This window comes from Pteronotus mesoamericanus, unplaced genomic scaffold, assembly GCF_021234165.1.
Source record: "Pteronotus mesoamericanus isolate MK-2021 breed Mesoamerican mustached bat unplaced genomic scaffold, CSHL_Meso_final contig_702, whole genome shotgun sequence".
Taxonomy (NCBI): Eukaryota; Metazoa; Chordata; class Mammalia; order Chiroptera; family Mormoopidae; genus Pteronotus; species Pteronotus mesoamericanus.
In genome coordinates this window covers 1,253,001-1,274,721 of record NW_026555239.1, presented here as the reverse complement: position 1 = coordinate 1,274,721, position 21,721 = coordinate 1,253,001, and the positions used below count along the sequence as shown (strand labels likewise).

The 21,721-nt window shown below is 61.3% G+C and overlaps 1 protein-coding gene across 1 annotated transcript in view; it reads right to left on the bottom strand.

Moving 5' to 3' along the window:
- Positions 1-21,721, bottom strand: part of CACNA1I (calcium voltage-gated channel subunit alpha1 I) — a 91,141-nt gene that overhangs the window by 9,570 nt on the left and 59,850 nt on the right. Inside the window, exons 10-28 of the mRNA XM_054582545.1 lie at positions 16,731-16,882; positions 15,935-16,120; positions 15,497-15,614; positions 14,596-14,751; positions 14,024-14,117; positions 13,144-13,343; positions 12,012-12,482; positions 11,557-11,657; positions 10,769-10,892; positions 10,416-10,484; positions 9,702-9,886; positions 9,211-9,337; positions 8,430-8,555; positions 5,508-5,597; positions 4,223-4,415; positions 3,512-3,663; positions 2,113-2,222; positions 1,379-1,512; positions 533-603 (exon numbers count right to left, since the gene is read on the bottom strand). Of these exons, the coding sequence (XP_054438520.1) occupies positions 533-603; positions 1,379-1,512; positions 2,113-2,222; positions 3,512-3,663; positions 4,223-4,415; positions 5,508-5,597; positions 8,430-8,555; positions 9,211-9,337; positions 9,702-9,886; positions 10,416-10,484; positions 10,769-10,892; positions 11,557-11,657; positions 12,012-12,482; positions 13,144-13,343; positions 14,024-14,117; positions 14,596-14,751; positions 15,497-15,614; positions 15,935-16,120; positions 16,731-16,882 (2,859 nt within the window). The remainder of the gene's footprint in view (positions 1-532; positions 604-1,378; positions 1,513-2,112; positions 2,223-3,511; positions 3,664-4,222; positions 4,416-5,507; positions 5,598-8,429; positions 8,556-9,210; positions 9,338-9,701; positions 9,887-10,415; positions 10,485-10,768; positions 10,893-11,556; positions 11,658-12,011; positions 12,483-13,143; positions 13,344-14,023; positions 14,118-14,595; positions 14,752-15,496; positions 15,615-15,934; positions 16,121-16,730; positions 16,883-21,721) is intronic.

Here is a 21,721-nt window from a genome sequence, read left to right as displayed (position 1 = left end):
TGGGATGTGGGGTGAGGGGGCTGCTTTCCTAACGTGCAGGGTCTGCATCCAGCTCAGGGTCTCATGCCGCCCTTCCTAGAATGTCAGAACCTGTCCGTCCACATCACCCCTTCCCTCTGCCCACCACCCTACGAGGTCAAGCTCAAAGTCCCCTGACACCTTCCCCGATTCCCTCAGTTTGTGTCCGGGCCCCTGGTCTCTTCCCAGCACAGGGCGGGTCCCTCGCCGCCTTGCTCTGGGGCGTCTGTCTTCCCTACCAGCCTGGTGACTCCTGAAGGCAGAATGTGGGTCCCCACGGGCCAGCCCCGGGCCCGGTACAGAGAAGGGTTGGAGCATAGTTGGTGACATCAGAAAGAAAGAGGCAGGGGGGACCCGTTCTCTCACCAGCCCCAGCTCAAACTGCTTCCTGGAGACCAGCTCGCATGCTGGCTCCGGGCAGGTTTAGGGAGAAGGGAAGTCAGGGCTTGCGCCCCCAGGTCCCAGCGGGACACCAGCAACAGGCAGGAGGGGCAGCCGCAGGCACGGCCCTTACCTGGGGCAGAGCTTGCACCACGGTGTCCAGCAGGGCCCGCATGCCCGTGGCCATCTTCAGCAGCTTCAGCACTGCGGGCGACACGCAGCAGCCCGCTCAGCCCAGGCCCGAGGGGCGCGCGCGCACGCGGTGTGTGAGTGTGAATGCCACGAGAACAGGGCGCAGCTACAGAGTGAGCAGGGTGTGCACAAAAATGTGTCACACGACGCGCGGACATCGGTGTAAAAAGTCCAAGAGAAGGAGGGCGCGCCCAGGGGGAGCCGGGGACAGAAAGTGTGTGAGTGAGAAAACCAGTGTGTGAGTGAGAAAAACAATGTGAGTGAGCGCCTAGTTCATGGCAATGAGGCAGACATGACCTCCTGGGCGTGCCCACGTCTCTTCCTGTGGCTAAAGAGGCCTCCAGCGTCCCGCTGTTTCCCCAATACCCATCCCCACCTGGGGATCTGGAGGCCACAGGCAGGTGCGGGTGGAAGAGTTAGAGGCACCTGGGTGAGCACTGAGACAGGAGGTTTCTGAAAGAATTGGGGGAAGGGGCAGCCTTGAGGGGAGAGGGCGGGCTGGAGAAGAAAAGGGATTTTAAGAAGCGCTGAGGCTCGCGTGTCCCAGCGGGTGTCAGAGAAGTGCCGGCGAGGCACCCCGACTGCGCTGGCACCCTTTATCCCCCCTAAGACTGCTCCGCAGGGGCCTGGTGTGAAACGGAGGTGGGGGCAGTGTGCTCTGCAGAGCGTCTGTGGGCGGGGGTGCTGAGCAAGTCCGGTGTGAGCCCCTCCTGTTCTCCCTGATCAGCAGGGAGCCCACCATGCGTGGGGGGGGGCCCACCCCCTCCGGCCCGGCCTCCACCCTCACCCCGGGCGATGCGCAGCACCCGCATGATGCGGATGATGGTGGGGTTGATGGGCAGGGCCGCGTTGATCTCGATCTCCTCCAGCGTGATACCCATGACAGACAGCAGCACGATGGCCAGGTCCAGCTGGTTCCACCTGCTCGGGCAGACAGCAGTGAGGGGCCAAGTGAGAGCCCCTCTAGTACAGACACGCCTCGGTCCAGAGGAGCTGCCCAGCTCTCCACGCTCCGGCTGTGGCCGGTGGGGATGTGTGGACACCCTCCTGACTAGCCCGCTCCAGACCCCGCTAAGTCCAGCTCCCTCTCTGCCCCTGGTCAGCCTCCAATTCCTCAAGCAAGGGGCTGACCAGGCTAAATAAATATCTGGCCTCTTGCAGGAAAGAAGAAATGGTTCTGACTTTGAGCTCTGAATCTTGAGTCTGCTGTTCCTTCTGTGTGGCCTAGGACTAGCCTGTCGACCTCTCTGAACCTTATGGGCTCCCTCTGAAAAAGAACGGGCTTGCCCGCTCGGCCTATGGAGTGGTGTGCTCAGGACACGTGGTAGAATGCCCCAATTCATCGGGCAGGACCACAGCTACTTCCCCTTCAGGCCTGTAGGGTGCACACAGGGGCCCCGGCCATCAGCTTGCAGCCACTTCCTAGTCCCCGCCCGCTGCTCTAGGCTTCCCTGGGGATCAGGGCAGCTTCTCCATCCTGCAGTCTCTTCTCTGCTGCCACGGCCTGGCCCAGCCACTCACCGGTCCTTGAAGAAGCGCCTCAGACCAAACGCCACCAGCTTCAGCACAGCCTCCAGCACAAAGACAGTGGTGAACATGTAGTTGCAGTACTTGAGGGCGGTCTCCAGGGACTATGGGGGGTGGGGGGCAAAGAGAAGCATGAACCAGGCCCCATGACTTGTCCCCACCTTCCTCCAGTCGGCACGTCTCTGCTTCTGAAGAGGGGAATTTAATCCCTTCACCTTTGGCGCAATGACCAAGGTATCTGCTTTTATTCCTTCCATCTCCTGTGACGGGCGCTACTTATTTCACACGGCTGTTCCCTTTTCCTCATTTCTGCTGGTTTGGCCCAGGGAGCCCTCTTTGGAAGCCGTGCTGGGTAATGGTGTGGGGTCGTGGTTAAGAACCAGGCTGCCTGGATTTGAACGGGGGCTTGGCACTGAACTCTTGTTCATTCTGACTTTGGGCGAGTCCCTCGACCTCTCAGGGACTTAGTTTTCCAATCCATAAACTGGGGGTGGTAACAGTCCCTTACCTCTGAAAGCTGCTGTGAAAATTAAGTGAGCTCATAGCCTGCACCAGGCTGAACTACATACTTAAACACTTGGTAAATGTGAGCTATTATTATTCCATTGCTTGGGGCAAATTTGGAAGTTCCGCAACTGTTGTTCCTTTCTGCTAAAGGTCACCTTCCTTTTCCCTGCACATGTAACAGTTCCCTCCTATCATTTAAAATAGGTTGCTAACCCCTCACCTGGGGCTCTGCTCGCCTCTTCCTCCCCCATCTCGGGTAAGGGGAAGCTTTGGGGATGCACTTGCCCCTACGTGCCCCTCGCGGGCCCCTCATGCACACTGCCCACCGCCGGCTGGGAGCTGGTCACCCTCTCCCACCTCTGTGTTTGCCCCTAACAGCCCTGCCACCTGGACTGCCCTGCCCTCAGGCTCCACATGCCCAGGTAGCAGCGGAGGCCACGTGGCCGTCCTTGATTGCGGGCCAAAGCTCCAGCCCTGGCCCCACTGCAGACCGACTGACCCACTGGAGCAGCATCTTTTACCCCTCGGAGCCTCAGCTTCTTCACCTACCAAACCTGGAGGAAACCCCCCTCCCACCTTAGGGTTGCTGTGAGGGTTGAAACCTGCAGCGTGCCTTGCAAAGTCACATTAAACGCACCACAGCTCCTGTCACCCATGTTCCCGGCGGGGCCCCAATGTCACCTCCCCACTCACCAGAGATGAGAGACTTCCCTCTCTGGCCCCTCTCTTTTGTTCACCGGTCCTGCCAGGCCCTGAGCTTCCCGGGCATAGGACCCAGCATGGTGGGGGCGGGGCGGGGGCTGCTCAGGACCTGCTCCTGGGCTGGGGCCCCGCTGAGGCCCCGCCCACTTGGGGACCCTGGGCTAGGGTCAGGGCTAGGGCTCACCGTTGGCTGGTTGTAGTGCTCCAGGGACATGGTGACCACATTGAGGCAGATGATGAAGGTGATGAAGATGTCCAGGTAGTGGCTCGTGCACATGGAATGGATGAGCAGCCGGGTGGGACAGTAGGTGGCATAGTAAGGCAGCCGCTGGGCCTCTGCCGGGCGTGCGGGGGAGGGCCACGGATCACAAAGGGTGGCAGAGGCGTGGAGGGAGAGGCCGAGGTGGGAAGGAAGCGAGGGGGAGAGGTGTCAGTCCACCCAGGTCCTGGGAGTCAGAGTTAGGTCCCCACCACCCAGCCAGGGGGCCAGAGGGGAAACGGGTAAGATGTGGGGGTTCTCCCCGTCCACCCCAAAAGGGTCCAGACAGGGGCTCCAGGCCTGCTGGGGATGGGGACTGGGGTCCCACTGCTCAGGGTCAGGCACCCAGGCTCTGCCTTCGCCTTCTGCCTGGACTGAGGCACCTGGATGACACTGGTGTCACCTTCAGGCTCCGGGTGGACATGGACAGGGCTCAGGTCACCCAGTCCGGCAGACGCCGGGGCAAGGGGCGGGGCCGGGGCACAGGGGCTGTATCCCTTGTCCCTCCCAGCTCCCAAGGCCCAGAGGCTGGTGTTGGTCCCAGGCCCCCGCCCCGGCACCCAGGGGCATCAGCAGCAGCGGGCAGAGGGGGCCCAGGGCCAGGGCGGCCCCCACCCTTCGAGGGCACCCACTCACTCCGGCGCTTCTTTTCCAAGCGCCGCAGCCGCTTCTCCTCGCGCCGCCGCGCCTCCTCGGCCTCCTGGTGCTGCCGGCACTTGTGGAAGTTCTCCACCACGACGCCCACAAACATGTTGAGCACGAAGAAGCTGACGATGAGCAGGAAGGAGATGAAGTAGAGCAGCATCCAGGGGTTGTGGTTGGGCACGGGCTGCAGGGAGCCAGATGGGGCTGAGGCAGGCTGACCCCCGCAGGGCCTGCCGTGGTGTGGGGGGGGGGGGGGGGGGCTACGCGCTGAGCCTCAGGGCAGTGGGGACACTGAGAGAGCCACCTCCCAGGTGGCTGAGGGGTTTGAAGCAGGAACCGGGTAGGAAGTGCCTACCCTGGCCTGGCACAAGGAAGGTGCTCAGCAAAGAGCCCCTCCCCTTCCCTGCTGCGGCTGCTGCCTCCTGGACACAGATCCACCTGTCTTCTTCCTCACACCCACCCACCCACCCCGCCACCCACCCACCCATCCACCTTCCCACTCACCCTTCCACCCACTTATTCATCTGTTCACCCTTCATCCATCATTTATCAACCCATCCATCCATCCATCCATCCACCCACCCACTCATCACTCACTCATCCACATCCGTCCATCTGCCCATCCACCCACTTACTCCTCGGTCCACCCACCATCATCATGTACCAATCCACCTGTCCAACCATCCATCCATCTACCCGTCCGCTTTTCATCTACCCAGAAATACGGCAGCCAGCAGAGGGAAAGCACATCCCTGGGGGAGTCCACGTGGCGGCGGGAGGCAGGACAGGGGAGACAGACTAAGCCGTGGAGGAAGGTGCCCCAAGTATTCTCATTCCCTGGCTGGCCCCAGAAGGGACCCCTGCTCTCAGGGCATCTTGGGAGCAAGAGCTCAGGCCTCCTATCAGGCTCAACCCCCTCCCTGACCCCGTCCCACCCACCCCACTTTCAAATCCACGTCACTCTCTTGCCTCTGGCCCACACCTGCTGTCCCCCTCCAGCTGGCTCAGCCCCTGTCCACCCACGAGGCTGTGCACCCCTCCAGGCAGGGGGCAGTGTGCGGGCCTGTCCCTACAGAGCAGGGGGCTTTGTTGAAGCAAATAGAACAATGACTTTCGCTATCCAAGGGGCGACCCTACTGGCGGAGGATTCAGGCCAGGATGGTGAGGGGACCACGGGAGACACTGGAGCTGTGGATCTTGCTGCCACCAGCTTCAGACCAGTGGGCCCCAAGCCGCCATGTCCCTTCCCTGCTGCCCTGGCCCCAGCCACGCCCACCTGCTGGTCCACAGCGACGGCATCCAGCCCGTTGTACATGATGTTCACCCAGCCATCCTTGGAGGCCAGGACAAAGAGTGACATCAGGGCCTGGAAGACATGGGAGGAGGACCCTGAGGTGATGGACTCAAGCAGCTCAGGTTGCTTCTGCGCCCCCTTATCTCCCCATGTTTCTGTCTGGGAGGCAGAGGGGCAAGAGGCCTTCCCCATGTTGAGGGCAGAGCTGCACCCTCAACTGACAAAGCTTTTCTGAGGACCCACTATGTGCCTGCCATATGCCCTGCAAGCACTGCTGCAGGAGAACAAGCACTGGACCAGGAATCCTGGGTTCCAGTCTCAGCTCTGGAATTACCTGGCCAATGCCCTGGTCGGCATGGCTCAGTTGGCTGGGCGTCGTCCTGCAAAGCGAAAGGTGGCCAGCTCAATTCCCAGTCAGGGCACATGCCCGGGTTGTGGCCTGGTCCCCGGGTGGGGCACATGTGAGAGGCGTCTGATTGATGTTTCTCTCACATGTCAGTGTTTCTCTCCCTCTTTCCTTCTCCCCTCCCCTCTCTCTAAAAATAAATAAATAAAATCTTTAAAAAAAAAAATTAGCCAGTGCCCTGGCTGCTGTGGCTCAGTGGATTGAGTGCTGGCCTGCAAACCTAAGGATCGCTGGTTTGATTCCCAGTCAGGCACGTGCCTGGGTTGCAGGCCAGGTTCCCAGTATGGGGCGCGTGAGAGGCAACCACACGTTGATGTTTCTCTCCCTCTCTCCCTCCCTTGCCCTTCCTCTAAAAATAAATTAATAAAATGTTAAAAAAATAATTAACCAGGCAAGAAAATTCATGAGCTCTCACCCCTTACCCGCAGGACAGAGCTAATACTTAAAAGGCTGCCTGCCAGGTTTGTTGGGAGAGTCAGCTGAGACTTTAAACTGGAAGGTTCCTGAAGAACGCAAGGGTCCCTGCTGCTGTCACTCCAAGCTTGCCTCCAGCATCTGCACGCAGGCGCTCACAAGAGAAGTCAGGAGCCCTGGGTTGCAGCCCAAGCTCTGCCACTAAATGGCTGTGTGACTTGGGGCAAGTTCTTTGATGGCTCAGCTTCCTTGTCTATAAATGGCAGTAATTACCATCCCTAACAGGAGATTTTGAGACAAAGTGATCCCCAGGAGACAGCCAGCCAAGGCTCCTACACAGACAGCAGCCAAAGAAGCCTCTTGTCCCTTCAACGGGGCTGCAGGCTGGGCCTAGAGCACCCATCCCAGAGCCTTCCACGCAGCAGGCGCTCAGTAAAGGTTTTCGGAGCTAGGCTGAGCCAATGTCGTCCTTGCAGAGCCCGAGCATGATGGGGGCGAGCGGGGTCACAGAGGGTGCGGACAAGCAGAGGTTGCCCCGGGCGCACACACCCTGCTCTGGACACCTTTCTCCTCCTGTGCTTCCACCACGCTGTCCATTTGTTGTGGCCCAGGGCCCTGGCCAGGAGGTGAGGTTCCGGGGTGGGTCTCCTGCCCTGCACGGGCCCCTCCTACCCACCCAGGGCTCAGGCCCGTCCTCATCCCTTCCAGCCGGGCACAGCGCAGAGGGCGGCCTGGAAAGGGCCTGGGCCCAGGAGCGGGGCCGGGCAGGAGACGCGGAGGAGGCCTCCTCGCTGGAGAGGCCCAAGGAGCTCTCCTGCTGGGGGCAAAGGTCCCTGTAGACCCTTGGGGCCTGACACGCAAAGAGCCCGAGGCTGGGAATCCCAGACCTGCTATCACTGTCCCAGTTTATGGACGAGGACAATGAAGCACAGAGAGGGGCTGGACACACCCGAGGACACACAGCGAGGAGTCAGAGGCTCCAGACCATGCGGCAGCCCGTTAGCTCTGCGGGCTGAACGTGCCCGCTCGGGGGCCCGGGCGTTGGCCTGGCATCTAGCACGCTCAGAACGGAGAGGGCTGCTTGGCTCCCTGGGAGCCGGGGCCTGGGCCTGGCACTGGGGCAGGGGTCAGGAGAGGCTCCTCAAAGGCCCCCACTGGCTTTCCCTCAGCTTCTTGGGAGCTTCTTTTTTAAAACATCTGTTTTGCCAACCACTCAGTTGTTAATAACGTGAAAAGGCGCTGCTTCTGCAGAATCTGCAGGAGGTGAGGCAGCGCCTCTGTCCCGGGTCCTGAGCCCTTCCCCTGGCCACTCATTATCCCTCTGTGGCCCCCTGGCTTGCCTCCCGGGAGGCATGGGGCGTGGGATCTCTGGTCAGGTGGGGTGAGAGCTCCAGAGGGAACCGGCTGGAGGGTCCCAGCAGAGCAGCGGGACACGGGCTCTGGGCCACTGGAGTCTGGATCCTGCTCCCTCCCCATCTGGTCATACCTGGCCACCTGGGTGAGCCTTTAAGACTTGGGAGCATTTGGTGGGGGGTGGGTAGTGAGGTTCTTTGTAGGCAGCCGGCTGGGGGCTCTCATCTGGGCCACTACCTGGCATGCCCTCAGGAGAGGAGACCAACAGAGAATCAGGACCTGGGCAGCGGCCTGCCGGGGACGGGGGAGCAGAACGGAGTACACGGGCTATGGGAGAGGAACCCCGGGGGCAGGGGCTGGGCACAAGTGAATCTCCACAGTGAGTGGCAGAGCCAGGATTCACACCCACATCTGGCCGACCCTAATTCCTGCCAGAATCCCAGGGGTGGGGGTGGGGGCCAGGAACCAGTGTCCACTGAAGCAACTATGAGGCGTCAGGCACTTGCTGGACACTGTGCTCAGGATCTCTAAACCCCACGCCACCTGTAGGGGGCGCTGCTCCCACCTGTTTTACAGAAGAGGCAACAGAGGTTTGGAAAGGGGCAATCCCAGGGTCAGTCCTGGTAGGGCGGGGCTGGAGGCTGGCCTGTCTTCCCAGGCTGCTGGCATACAGAGCTGTCACCCCACCCCCGGGGTGATCAGGTAAAGAAGGTGTTGTGGGCGGAGCTCACCTGGCCCAGGTTGTCGAAGTTGTACTTGTGATGGACCCAGCGGTAGTTGGCAGCCATGCAGTCGGAACGGTTGGTGATGTTGCGGGTGTCCACGCCTAGGCAGTGGTAGAACTTGCCCTTGAAGAGCTGGGGGAAGGGGCACAGGGTGAGTGGCCATCCTGCCAACACTCCCGGGGGGCAGTGGGGTGCGGATCAGAAGAGGGACGGCCCCTCAGGAGGTGCCACCTCTGCACAGCATAGCCCGGGCCAAGCGTTGGGCCACACCACGTCCCCACACCCCCCTGACATGAGGGGCGGCTACTCGGCTACTCTCATCCCACCTCATAGAGGAGGAGGCTGAGGCCTGGGGGTGACAGGTAATTGTCTCAAAGTCACATGAGGTTTGGGAAGTGCCAGAGCCAGGGTTCAGACCCTGGTCTGTCTGATTTGTGGGCTTTCCACAGACCTGAGATCAGAACCGGGACCTGCACTGAAGAGCTGGGCAGGGAGCCCACGGGAGAAAGACGCCTGCCTATCCCCCGGGAAGGGAGAGAGTAAAGGGACCCTCACCAGGGGCCCAAGCCCTGTCCGTGTCACCTGCCTTGCACTCGGCCCTGTTGGCTGTGCCTGTCTCCCTCCCTGGCCTGGGAGCTTGCCGCCGGCGGGGCCGGGGCTGCTCCACCAGGACCGCCGGATCCCCCATGTCAACCAGCACAGGGCCGGGGCGCTGGGTGAGAGTGAGGAGCCTCTTCTGCGACCTTGGGGCCCACCCCAGGGCCTGCCCAGCCTGGGCACCCCTCACCTGCACCCCCAAGATGCCGAAGATGATGAAGAAGGCACAGCAGATGAGGACAATGTTGCCAATGGGCTTCAGGGAGGAGATGAGTGTCTCCACCACCAGCTTCAGGCCAGGCGCCCGGCTGATGACCCTGCAGGCAGGAGGGACCGAGGGCGCTGTTAGCCCTCAGCCAGCCCAGGAGACAGCCAGCCCCGTCGTCCCAGAGTCACCAGGGCAGTGGCCCCAGGCTCAGACCGATACGCACAGCAGGGCACTAGAGACTGAGGCCCAGAGACGGCAGTGAGCCACGCAGGGCCACAGAGACGAGGGGAAGCCACCCTGGGGGCCACCTTCAGCCCTGGTCTTCACATACACACATGCACGCGCACACGCACACACTCGCTCCAGGCTCCTGCCCAGTTAGTGCTTGGCACATGCCGGAGTGGGTGGGGAGGGCAGGAGCGAGTGGTCCACTTAGACCCCAGGGGCTTCCCCAAACACGGAGGAGTCCTCACCGCAGGGGCCGCAGGGTGCGCAAGAGCCGCAGGACCCGGAGGACCCCCAAGATCTTGGCTCCACCGGCCGAGGCCAAGGACACCACGATGTCAATGATTGACACGAAGACTAGAAAACCATCCAGCACGTTCCAGCTGCTGCGCAGGTACGCCTGCTCCCCGAAGTACAGACCCAGCGAGACCACCTGGGGGCGGGGCGGTGGGGGGGGGCGTCCGTCAGCTCCGCTAGGGTGGGCGTGGCTGAGGTCAGGGGTGGGGGTGGGGGCAGAGTCAGGCAAGTAGGGTGGAGCCGGAGGGTGGGCAGAGGACACCTGCCCCACCGCCCACTCAGAAGGTGGGCGATGGGCCGACCCGGAAGGCCTGGGCCCCTGGGGATACCCCCTGTAACGCAGGCCCAAGGGCTGTTCCGGTCCGCTCTCCCCGCACGTCTGCCAAACCCAGTTCACAGCTACACAGGTAGCTACAGGTTCCCCAGCACTCACCTTTCTGGCGGGCCGTGGCCTCATGGAGAGCAGGGCCTCGTGGACGGCCCCACCCTCTGGGTCCCCATAGCCTAGTGCTGGTACCAAGCGGAGGTGGGCCTCGGGGGCCCCAGAGGAGTGCAGCTGATGGGCAGGTGAGTGGCAAGCTGAGGGTGGGCTGGGCCAGGACCTCCTCTCTACCCGCCTCCCCAGGTGGCGGTGGGAGAGGTCCCCGGTGAAGAAAAGCTACTACCTTTAGTGTCATCTCGCCCACGAAGATGGCTGTGAAGATGTAGTTGGACACGGTGAGGAATATGCGTTCCTGAAAGAGCCAGGAGATACCATGGGCCCGGGGCCCCCAGAACTGCCAGGCCTCCGGTCACCTCGGCCTGCAGCCAAGGGGCACGCAGGGAGGCTGCCGCGTCACAGCCCACGGAGGTGCCCTCTCCCCAGAGACAAGCTCCCTGCCACCCCTTCCTACACGGTATCAATATCTGCCTTGCTGAGCTCCCCTGGCCCCCCTGGCCCTGGCCCCTTGCCTGTCCCATTGTAGGCCCTATGGCCTGCCCCACGCCTGTCCCTTGCCCACAGGCCCCAGCCACTCACAGTGCTGCCAGCCTCAATCTGGGGCCGCTCCAGGGCGATGGTGATGCAGTTGAGGAAAATGAAGGCCAGGACAACATAGTCAAAGAGCTTGTGGGCAATGATGGTCTGGCACAGGATGCGGAACCTGAGCGGAATGGGCGGGGGCCGTGAGTTCGCCCCAGCCAGGGGAAGGCCAAGGGCTTAAGCTCACGGATGGCCTAGCAGAAGCTGACCCTTTTCTCCTCCGGCCACACACGGGGGAGACTTCACACCTGCCCAGGGTGCCCACCTGGAGCCACGTCCCCTGACCACACGCCCCCTGGCAACTCCCACAGCCACAGGAGGCGGGGTGCCCGCCTTGCCCTGGCACTCAAGGCCCTCCAGCCATGGGGACACACACTGCGTGACACCTAAGCTTCTGCCCCAGACCTTCCCTCAGGCTGCTCCCTCCCCCTGGACCAGCCTCCGCCTCTTCACCACCCTGCTGCACCCACAGAAGGCTACAAAGTCCCCTCCCGGAGGAAGCTGCCTCACGCCCCCTCCAGATGGGAGCAGCCCAGGCTACTTGGGGATCTGTCAACCTAGTGTCCAGGACAGGGATGGCCTAGGCTACAGGAGAGGCCCAGAAAGTCCCCATGCCAACACTCCCCCTCCCCGGCAGCCCCTCTACCACAGGGGCAGGAGGGCCCTCTGAGGTATGGCAGGCCCCCCGTCCCCCGCACTGGCCCTCTCTGGCTCTGTAGAAACCTCTCCCTCCCAGAACTGTGCACCCTCTAGTCTAACCTCATCCCAGGCCTGGCCCTGCCCACCTGTTCTCAGGGGAGAAGAGGTAGACAGACCAGTCCTCGCGGACCTCGCACCAGTCAGGCTTGTAGACGTCAATCATCTTGCGCACACGGAAGCACAGAGTCTGGCAAGGAGAGTAGGGGGTGTGGACTGGTCAGCACTGCCCAGAGCCTCCCATGTCCACCCACTCCTGCCGTCCAGCACACTGAGGCCTCTGGATGACCTCTGAACTCTCCCAGCAAGACCAGCACCCTCACCTCTCACCCCTCGTGAAGCCAGCGGGGCGGGTTTCTCTCCAAGGGGTGAGCCCAGCTCAGGTGCAGGCAGCTCCTGCTCACCAGCCAGCAGCCCTGTCCCTGTGGGCCGTGCCCCTTAGGCGTCCCCTACGGGGCCCTCTGACTCCAGCCCCGCCCCTGCGGCTGCTCCCTCTTCTGTCTGAGCAGAGCTGTGGCCTGGCCCCCAGAGCCCGCCCACTCACGTAGTCGACCTCCTCCTCATCCTGCGCGCGGTCCCGGCGGTCGTTCATCTTGGTGAAGACCTCCTTGGCGAGGCTGGGCATCCTGCCATTGCAGTCCTCGTGCCCGGGGGCCAGGCCTGCCGCCCTCCAGGCTGCCCGGGGGTGGGGGCCCACAGCGGGCCCCAGCTCGGCCAGGTCCACCGAGTCTCTGGTGTCGAGGGACAACGTCCGGCGGTGGTGGCGGTGGCGGTGCATCGGGTGGGGACCATGATGCACGTGGTGGGCGTGTGGGGCGTGCAGGGGCGCGGCCCGCGGTGGACCCTCCTCACAGGTGCCCTCGCGGGCCCGGGGGGCGCCACCGCGCTCAGCGGAGAGCAGGGACTCGTGCTCCGCTGATGGCGGCTTGTGCTTGAGGCTGTTCCAGCTGGAGCGGCGGCTGGCCCAGGCCCCGCTGCGGCCCCAAGGCCCGTAGTAGGAGCTCCGGGAGCTGGACTGGGAGGAAGCCAGGGCACTGGTCAGTGCCGGCCACTCACACCCACAGTGGTGACTGAAGGCAGACTGCGGGCCACTGAGACCCTAAAAGGGCCACACGCCTGGCCAGTGGGGGACAGAGCCAGCTAGACTGCAGGGGTCCTCTCCCCACCCAGCCTCTCACTCCGTCCACAACCATGGACGTGTGGGCGTGTCCACAGTGTGGTTCCATCTCCTCCCTTCACCTCACTTCCTACGAGGAAGGTACAGCAAGTTAGGGCCATCATCCTCTTAACAGGTGAGGAAACTGAGGCTCAGAAAGAGCTATAACTTACTCGTGGTTACATGGCTTGGAAGGGTCAGAGAACAGATTCAAGTTCAGGTCTGCCCGACCCCTCAAGCCCAGCTCTTTACCCTGTACTTCGGTGCCAAGATAAAAATCCCATTCTCCGCATCAGACCCACCGGCCTCATTCACTCATTCATTCCTCGTTGCCTGGTCCCGTTCTGACTCTAGGAACCCAGAAATGCAACAGACATGCTCCCTGCCTGGTTCCAGCTGGACACTCTGGCGCCCTGAGCCGGGCCACCAGTCTGAAGCTGGACTGCCAGGTGCTTCTCCCCAGGGTCCCTCACACATCCCATCAGGGAGCAGCCACCCGCAGCACCCCACAAGGACTCACCAGGGAACGCTGGTCGTAGCTCGCCCGCCCCAATGACATGACGCTGCTCTTGCGGGAGCCCAGGGCCACCAGCATAGGGTCCGGCTGCAGCGACAGGCGGGCAGGCGCTGCAGCCCCAGCGGGGCCCAGAGGTCCACCCAGAGGGAGGCTGGGGTCCAGGTGCCCATTGGGGGTCAGAGGAATTGGGCAGAGCTTGGGATCTGGAGGGATGAGATGGAGACAGAGGGAGGGGCAGACAGGAGACCAGAACAAAAGCAAAAGAAGCCATAAGACGAAGAAACAGACACGGACAATAACAGAAACGGAGAGTTTTTTTCTGGGGAAGCCTCTTCTACCAGGAAGTCCTCCACGTTGGACCCCATCACCCGTGCCTCCCCTCTGCCCTGCCTGCAGGGCTCTCGGCTCTGATTTTGAGAAAGCAACTCCCTTGCCTTCTGTACTCATGGCTGCCACCAAGCTTCACCCAGTATGAGAACCTGCCTCCCATGGCCACTGTGTGTGGGAGGCAAGGCAGAGACCCCCAACCCAGTTACCAAGGACACAGCGTGGGTTGGGGGCATTGGCTCCAAGCTGCCCTGGGTGCCCACCAGGACCCAAACGCAGGCATCCTGAGCCCAAGGCTCTTCCCAACAGGCCACACTGTGTGGAGGCGTGAGGGTGGGCTGCACCTACACCTGTATCTACAATTCAGGAAGGTCATGAAGGTCGCTGACTTTTGGAGATGTAGCATATCTTCCAATTAGGAACGTAAACAACAAACCCCAGGCATTAGCAGTCACACAGCCTGGGCTTGAGGGAAAACCAGAGGCTGTGCCCTTCGCCCCCCGGCTCTCTGCGGAAGGGGCCCGGCCCCTCCGGTGACAGGTCGGGGTCCGTTTACCTCCGCCGCTGTCCAGGCCCTCCGGGAGCTTGTCAAACTCCTCCATGTTGGATAAACTCTGGTCCTCGTCTGAGTAGGAGCGATTGGCGTCGCCCTGGGAGACCATCCCTCACATTGGAACACAAGTCAGTTCAGCCCTTCCCTCCCTCGTGAACTTTTCAATGGATGTTTTCACCCCCATTTTAAAATGCAGAAACCGAGGCTCGGGAAAGGGGAGTGAGAAGCCAATGAGGACCTAGACCACAAACCCACGTCTGCTCGACTGCAAGTTCCCCAAAGCCTCAGAGAATGGAGGAAGCAGGGCCCACACTCCCAGGTTCTGGGGACTTTAGAACCTCACAGATGGAAGGGCCTAGCCTTACGCCCCTTGGGGAGAGGCAGGGATCCCAGCTGCTGGCCCCATGTGCGCACTTCCTGTGCTGGGAAGCTCACTACTTCATTGGCAACCCCTTCCTCTGGAGACTCGCCTGCTAGACGTTTGAATTGCAGCCCTCCCCCATCAAGACCCCCTCCCCTCACCCAGTCTCGTGCAGGCCCCATGGGGTTGCTTCCTCCACCGGGGCCACAGTCACCTCCGCCTGGAAGCCTTCCACCAGGATGGCCACCAGCAAGTTGAAGAGCACGTAGTTGCCGAAGGTCATGAGGGCAACGAAGTAGAGGGAGGCCCAGGGCGAGGTAGAGGCCATGCCATTGTAGAGGACGACGTTCCAGTCCTCCTGGGTGAGAATCTGTGAGGGAGGAGCGCCTGGCTCAGTACAAGAGCACCCCCCGTCGCCCCCCACCCCCGGCCCCACCACAGCCCGAGGGCAGAGGGAGCCCTCCGGGCAGCCCAGCTACAGCACACGGCAGCCACGCACGCCTACAGCGGCATCCCCTCGCAGGTGCTCAGGCGCGCCCCAGGACCTCGAGCACCGTGGCTCTAGCTGGGGGTGTGCCCACCCGGCTCAGTCTCTTGCGCACATGCGCGCACACATGCACACGCTGCTCTGCCTGCTGCCCCCTGCTTGCCCACACCTTCAAGCCTGTGTCGCAAGCCCCTGCCCTGACATTCACTCCCCACTGAGCACTGCTCTCTCCTAGCTGCACAGCCCCATCCTCTACCCTGCTCCTGCGACCAACCTGCATCCCCAGCACAGACCCACGCTTCCTCCTCCCCTTGCTCCTGCTGCCCCGCCCTCTATGCACCCTCATTCCACCAGGCCGGGGGGAGGGAGCAGTCTCAGAGAAGACCCCTAAGGTGCCCGAAGTCTCAGGGTGGGAGCGGATGGGCCAGCGATGGGCACCGGGCGGGCAGTCCAGCTCCCGGGACCCGTCCTGCGCTGGCCTGGTCACACGCCCCACACCTGCTCACTGAGCCGGAGTTGAGGGGCCTCCCTGTCAGACCGCGCTCTGTGGAGTCGCCGAGGCTGGGAGCACCAGCAAAAGCGATCCCGGGTGAACTCCTTGCCCTGTCACGTGCGGACACATGCTCACCTGGAACACCGTGACAATGGCCCACAGCAGGGAATCGAAGTTCTTCCTGTCTGGGACTGTGTCTCCCGTGTCCGTTCGGAGGCTGAATTTGCAGCCAAAGATGTGCATCCCAAGAATGCTGGGGAGGGACAGAGGTGGCTCCAGGGACTCACAAACACCAAGCTCTCACCCACTCGCCTTGGGTCCTTGTCAAAACTACCCAGTAAGGTGGATACGGTGTTGGTCCCCTTTTACAGAAGAGAACCCTGCCACTCAAAGGGAAAGCACTCACCCAGAGCCACAGGGGATTAAACAGTGGCGGCAGGATTCACACCCACGTCCAAGGGGTGGCCCGGAGAACCCAACCAGCCACGTCCAAGGGGTGGCCCGGAGAACCCAACCAGCCATGCCCCTACCTACAGCCCCATCAGGTGTGGTCCCAGCGCGGGCAGGGCTCACCTGAAGATGAAGATGAAGAGCATGAGCAGCATGCAGAAGGTGGCCACGTTGTCCATGGTCTTCATGAGCACCACGAGCTGGCGCCGCAGCGCAGGCATGAAGCGCACCAGCTTCAGCACCCGCAGCAGCCGGAAGGTGCGCAGCACCGACAGCCCACCATCCGCCTGCCCCACGATCTCCCAGATGCTTCACGGGGCGGGGGCGGGGGCAAGGGCAGGAGGAGAGCAGGGCAGAGGAGATAAGAGTTCCATCCATCTGTCCATCCATCCATCCACCCAACCAATAATCTGTTTCACAGGTCACTGCTGCTCTGGGGCGCCCTGAGGCAGGAGCTCTTAACGTGGAGTTCATGGATCCCTCCCCCAGGATGTCTATGGGCAGAATTCAGAAGGTTCACAGAGGTCACAGAGCTTTTTTGGAAATTTAACATTCTTTTGATTATGAATGGAAACAACAAACCACAGAGAATTAACAGTTCTTATGATCTCATGGCTAATGGAAATCACCGGTTTTATATACGATAGTTGACATAGATATTTTCAAATATAGTTTATGCTCATCCCCTCGGGGTGACAGGAGTCACAGACCCGCTGCTAGATCTTGCTATTTAATGCGTTCACCCGGAAGCACGTATATGGCTAAATCACAAATTTTTGAATATTTTTGTTAACTGTATTTCTGTGTAACTGGCTTCCTTTGATCTTACGTACTTCACGTACAGGCTGGGTCAGCGCCCCCGTCCCCGGCTCTGCCTCTGGCCCATGGCCTGGGGGTGGGGGATGGGGGGCAGGGGCACCTGATGATGACGATGATGCTGTCGAAGATGTTGTAGGGGTTGCGCAGGTAGTCGAAGAGCCCGAAGGCGGCCAGCTTCAGGAGCATCTCCAGGGCAAACATGCTGGTGAAGACCACGTTGCAGATCTCCAGGACGTTGGTCAGCTCCTCGGGCTGTGGGGCATTGGGGTGGCGACAGGAGCCCAGTCAGGCAGAAAGCAGCCTCCCCTATGGAAGCCCATCGGCTCTAGGACCCCCCCAGGGAGGTGGTGAGGCGTGGCTCTGCCACCCTGGCTGCGTGGCCGGGCAGCTCAGTGTCCTCACTGGCGCTCCATCCACCCTTTACAGCATGGCCTTGAGGACCTGGCCATTCTGCGGCCCTGGGTCCGTCCACTAATTTGGAACTGGTGCTGTTGCACAGCCAGGGAGATATTAGGATACCCATTTTACAGATAAAGAAACTGGGGCTCAGAAGCTGGTCTGAGGTCACAGGAGGCGGAGCAGAAAATGGAAAGGCGGCCCATTTTGCCAATGAGGAAGCAGGTTCAGAGAAGGCCAGTCTGCTGCCTCAGGTGGCAGAATGAGTGAGGGGCAGAATGAGTGAGGGGCAGAGCCAGGATTCAAACCAGCAGCCTGGCCCTCACCCTCCACCCCTTCCTGTGCAGATCTGGCTGCCCAGCCTCCCCCTCGCTCACCGCCCCAGCAAGGGCCACTTTTTCAGGACTGCAGAGTCTGGAGACCACTACGCCCTGTGAAGGGACGATGGAGACCATGCACCTACTGTGTACCACGTGGCTCTTCACTAACGCAAGCACCCTACTCAGTGGGGCTCACGTCACCCACTTCCCATAGTAGGACAGTGGGTCCCAGGGAAGTTAACAGTTAAAGCCACCAAGCTGGTCAGAAGGAGCCTGGCTCCCAGTGGCTACAGACCCACCCTCTGTCCCCAGAGCTGTTTACCTCCTGGTTTTTAGCAACAGGTGACACCGCGCCAATGGGACCATCTGAGCAACCGCAGTATACGAAACGGGCTACACTACTGGGCCACTACTGGGGGGCAGGGTCCCAGGCCCACCCCACCCCTCCTTGGCCTCAGCCTCCTCATCCATGAAACGAGGAGGGAGTGGGACGAGAGGGATTCGCTCCGAGCTCTCTGCTAGGCGCTGTTCGCGGCTCCACCCCACTCTCCCCACCAGCGTCCCTCCGGCGCTGGGGACTGCCTGGTTTCTGCCCCCTGTGGAACCAGGCTGCTCCCACCGGAATCACAGACAAGGGAAGAGCCATCTGACAGGCCCGACCACACGCCATGCTGAGCATGCCACCCAGTCCCCTGCTGAGCTGCAGACAACCTGGGAGGCCACGGCAGATGCCTCCGGCGCACAGATGAGGAGACGGAGGCTCAGCAAAGTGAACACACTTGTGTGGGGCCCCCCAAGCAAGGAGGTGGCAGAGCCAAGCACGGCGCCAGGTCAGACTCCAAACTGCTCGCCTGTGACACACACTGAGACCCCACCAGAGCTCCCCCATCCCTCCCCCACTCGCTCACCAGTGCGAGCACTGGGCCCCCACTGCGAGCTGGCCGGCGCTACCCAGGGGGCCGGTGTGAGTCAGGACATCCTTCCTGCCCTCGGGAAGTGCGGGCTCTGGTGGCAAAGTCTGTTAACACACAGGTTAACCAACAAGCCCGTCGGGAGGTGCTAAGAACAGGAAAGTTGAGTGTGTTTTGGGGACCAGTGGAATCAGGAGCAGCTTCCTGGAGGAAGTGACATCTCAGCAGGGACCTCAAAGCTGAGAGAAGGAGACCAGGGTAAAGGCCCAGCCAGAGTGAGGGCCGGAGGGGACAGTGGCCAGCCATCAGCACTGCCCACCCCCAGCCCCGCCCTGCCCCTCTTCCTGGGACTGGGCACCTCAGGGGCCTGACTTTGATTCCATTTGGGTTAAAAGCAGAAGAAAAAAACCAACCACCTGCTTCTCGCCTGGTGCCTGGGAAATTTAATAAAACTTGCCAGTTTATCTCTAGTCCAGATGAAAGGAGAAAGCCCCATTCCCATCGATGATTATATTCGTCTCACAAAGGGGTCCCAGAAGCGGAACAGGACCCTGAGAGGGTCCCTCAGTGGGGCGGGGCGGGGGCCCGGCATCCGGGGCTGAGTCACAGCCCAGATGCTATTCGGAGCCACCGGTTTCCCCGCTGGCCAAACAACACTCAGCATCCGGGAGATGAAAACTGTGGGCGCTGACAGTCCACATGCGCGGATCACCCCGCTCTGAGCCACACACGCGGCACACGCCCGCCGTGGTCCCTGGAAAGGTCACCCACTCATGTCCCTCCTCCCTCGAAACGGCTGCCTCTCTAGGCAAGGGCACACCTGTTAATCTTTTTCTAATGGATCATCCATCACTCCTGCGAGCATTTTTCTGGGAGGGAGACAGTGAGTGGGAGAGACAGACAGACAAATATAGACACTGAGTAAGGCCAAGGAGGGAGAGGGGCATGTGGAGAGAAAGAGGGGCAGCCCTGAGAAAGACGGGCAGAGAGAGACAGACAGACAAATACAGACACACAGAGTGAGAAGCAAGGCCAAGTGAGCAGAGACAAGACTGAGAAAAACATAGATCAAAACACAGCGGACCAAAATCATGACACAGTGGGAGTCACAGTCAGAGCCAGGAAGAGAAAGAGCAGGTTGGGCAGGCAGACCGACAGAGGTTGTGTAGAAGGGGCCGGAAACAGCAAAGACCCACGGAGTGAAGGAGGAGATGCCAAAGGGCAGAAAAACCAAGCAGAGGCAAGAAGTTGGAGGGCAGATAAGGAGAGGCTGCAACCTGGAGGTGGGTCCAGAGGCAGCAGGAGGGGGCGGGGCCAGGGCCTGCCCCTCCTCCCTGCTGACGCCAGACCTGGGAGGGCCTAGGCCCCAGTCCCAGGGGGCTGCAGGGGCAGGTAAAAGACCAGCTGGGCAAAAGCCTAGACTGCCCCCAGGAGCCCTCAAGCCCAGCGCCATCCCCATGTTAACAACAGCAGCTGGTGTTAACACCTCCCTCGTGCCAGGCGGTGCTAAACACTTTCCATGAACTACTCTACCTAAGCCTCACACGTCACCCTATGGTAGCCCCATTTTGCAGACAGGAAGCTTGAGGCCCAGGGCCACACCAGCTCGTGGTGGGGTCAGATCTCAAACCCAGGCCCCCTCCCTGTGGCCCAGGCACCTGCACCTGCCCCGCTTTCCTGACTTGAGGGTCCGGTACAGCACAGACATGTCACGGCCCTGCTTACAAGCCTTCCACAGCTCCCTACTGCCCAAAGGACAAAGCCAGGCTCAAGACCCATCATGGATGGACGGCTCCCCAGCCTCCTGGGCCATCTGCCTTGCCCTGAGGGCTCAGGGTCCTTCAGGCGGGTGTCTATGCTCCTGGATCCTGCTCCTGTCCCTCCTCTGTCTCACTGATGAAATCTAGTCTCCTTCAGGCTCCACCTCCAGTACCGCTGACTCCAGGAAGTCTTCCCTGACTGCAGCACATGTTGGTATCTCTCTCCCCCAAGCTGCCCCAGAGCTGGAACCAGGCCACCCCAGCCTCACCTTCCCAGGGTCACCCAGGCCTGGGTCGGCAGTGACTTGGGGGCTGCTGGAGAGAGAATAAAGCCTGCTGTGACCCATCCACTGGTCTGGAGACCTCGAATGCGGCCCCCTGGGAGCTGGGGCCAGCTCATGTGCCCCAGCCTGGCGCACCCTGCCCCAGGAGGCTCCCTGTACCCCTGCCCTGCGGCCCAGTCAGTCCCACTCTGTTTTTTGCTGTCCATCTTGGAGACCACCCTCCAGCTCCAGGACAGTCTTGCCCAGCTCAGGAGGGGTCACTGGCCTAGGCAGGTGGCCGTTGGGAGAGAAGTGGAGGCAGACATTGCTCCCAGCCCCCGTCGCACCTCCTGTCCGCTTTGTGGAACCTCAGAGACCAGCTCTAACTGCCACTCCCCCTGCCACCTGGGGCAAGCCATTCCACCTCTCTGAGCCTCAGTTTCCCCAGCTGCCCAGGGGGGTTAAGACACCCACTCAGCCTACTCCCCAGGGCTGCCATGAGGACCGCCTGGGGAAGAGATGTGACGAAACAGGACTGCAGGTGATGACGACTGGTCTGGTGCCCGAGCTGACCTCTGCCACCGGCTTGTCACGCAGCCTCAGTTACAGACGGTTCTGGGCCCAGTCCCCTCCCAGGACGGCAGGGCTTAGGGACAGATGTCAGCACCTTCTGACCACCTAGTGGGTCACAAGCAGGCCCCTGCCTGGCTGACACTCCCTTTAACCTGTCACTCTCCCAGGTCAGTCCCTGAAAGGAGCAGCATCCGTGGCCACGAGGAACCTGGTGGCACTCCTTTGGGATTTCGGCAGCAGTGGCCACCTAAAGGCCATGGGCACCTGTGAGGTCTCTCATTTGAGCATCGTGACCAGAGCGGCAGGGGTGGCCCCCGCTTCACCGGAGGAGGAAGGAAGTAGTGCCCAGGCTCGGTCCCCCACCCGCCCCGCGACCTGCCACCATAGTGGCCACAGCAAGCTCCCTGCTGGCAGAGCGGGCGTGAGAGGCGGGGCCCCCAGGGCTCCTCCCCTCAAAGTCGCCATCCCTGCAGGTGCTCTCGCCTGCTTCTCCTCCTGCCCCGGGAGGCCCTGAGCCCCCTCTCTGCGGGGGCCACTCAGGGCAGCTCGAACTAAAGGCAGGGCGGATCGTTTCCCATGGAGCCACGTCTAGGAGTCAGGGAGATGGAGCACAAATACCAGCAGCCCCCAAGCAGGCCCCCCACAGAGCTCTGCTGAACATGGCTGCCACTCAGAGCTGCTTTAAAAAGAGCATTTTTTAAATTCTCTCTCCCTCTCACTTTTTCTTTAATTAATCCTTTGAGACTCCAGACAGCAGATTGGTAAACTCACCCAAAACTGGTGGTATAAGGCTCCATGAAAAGATTCAAATAATTCCTAACTTGTGACCACTTACTATGTGCTAGGCTTCTAAATGCATTTCACCTTC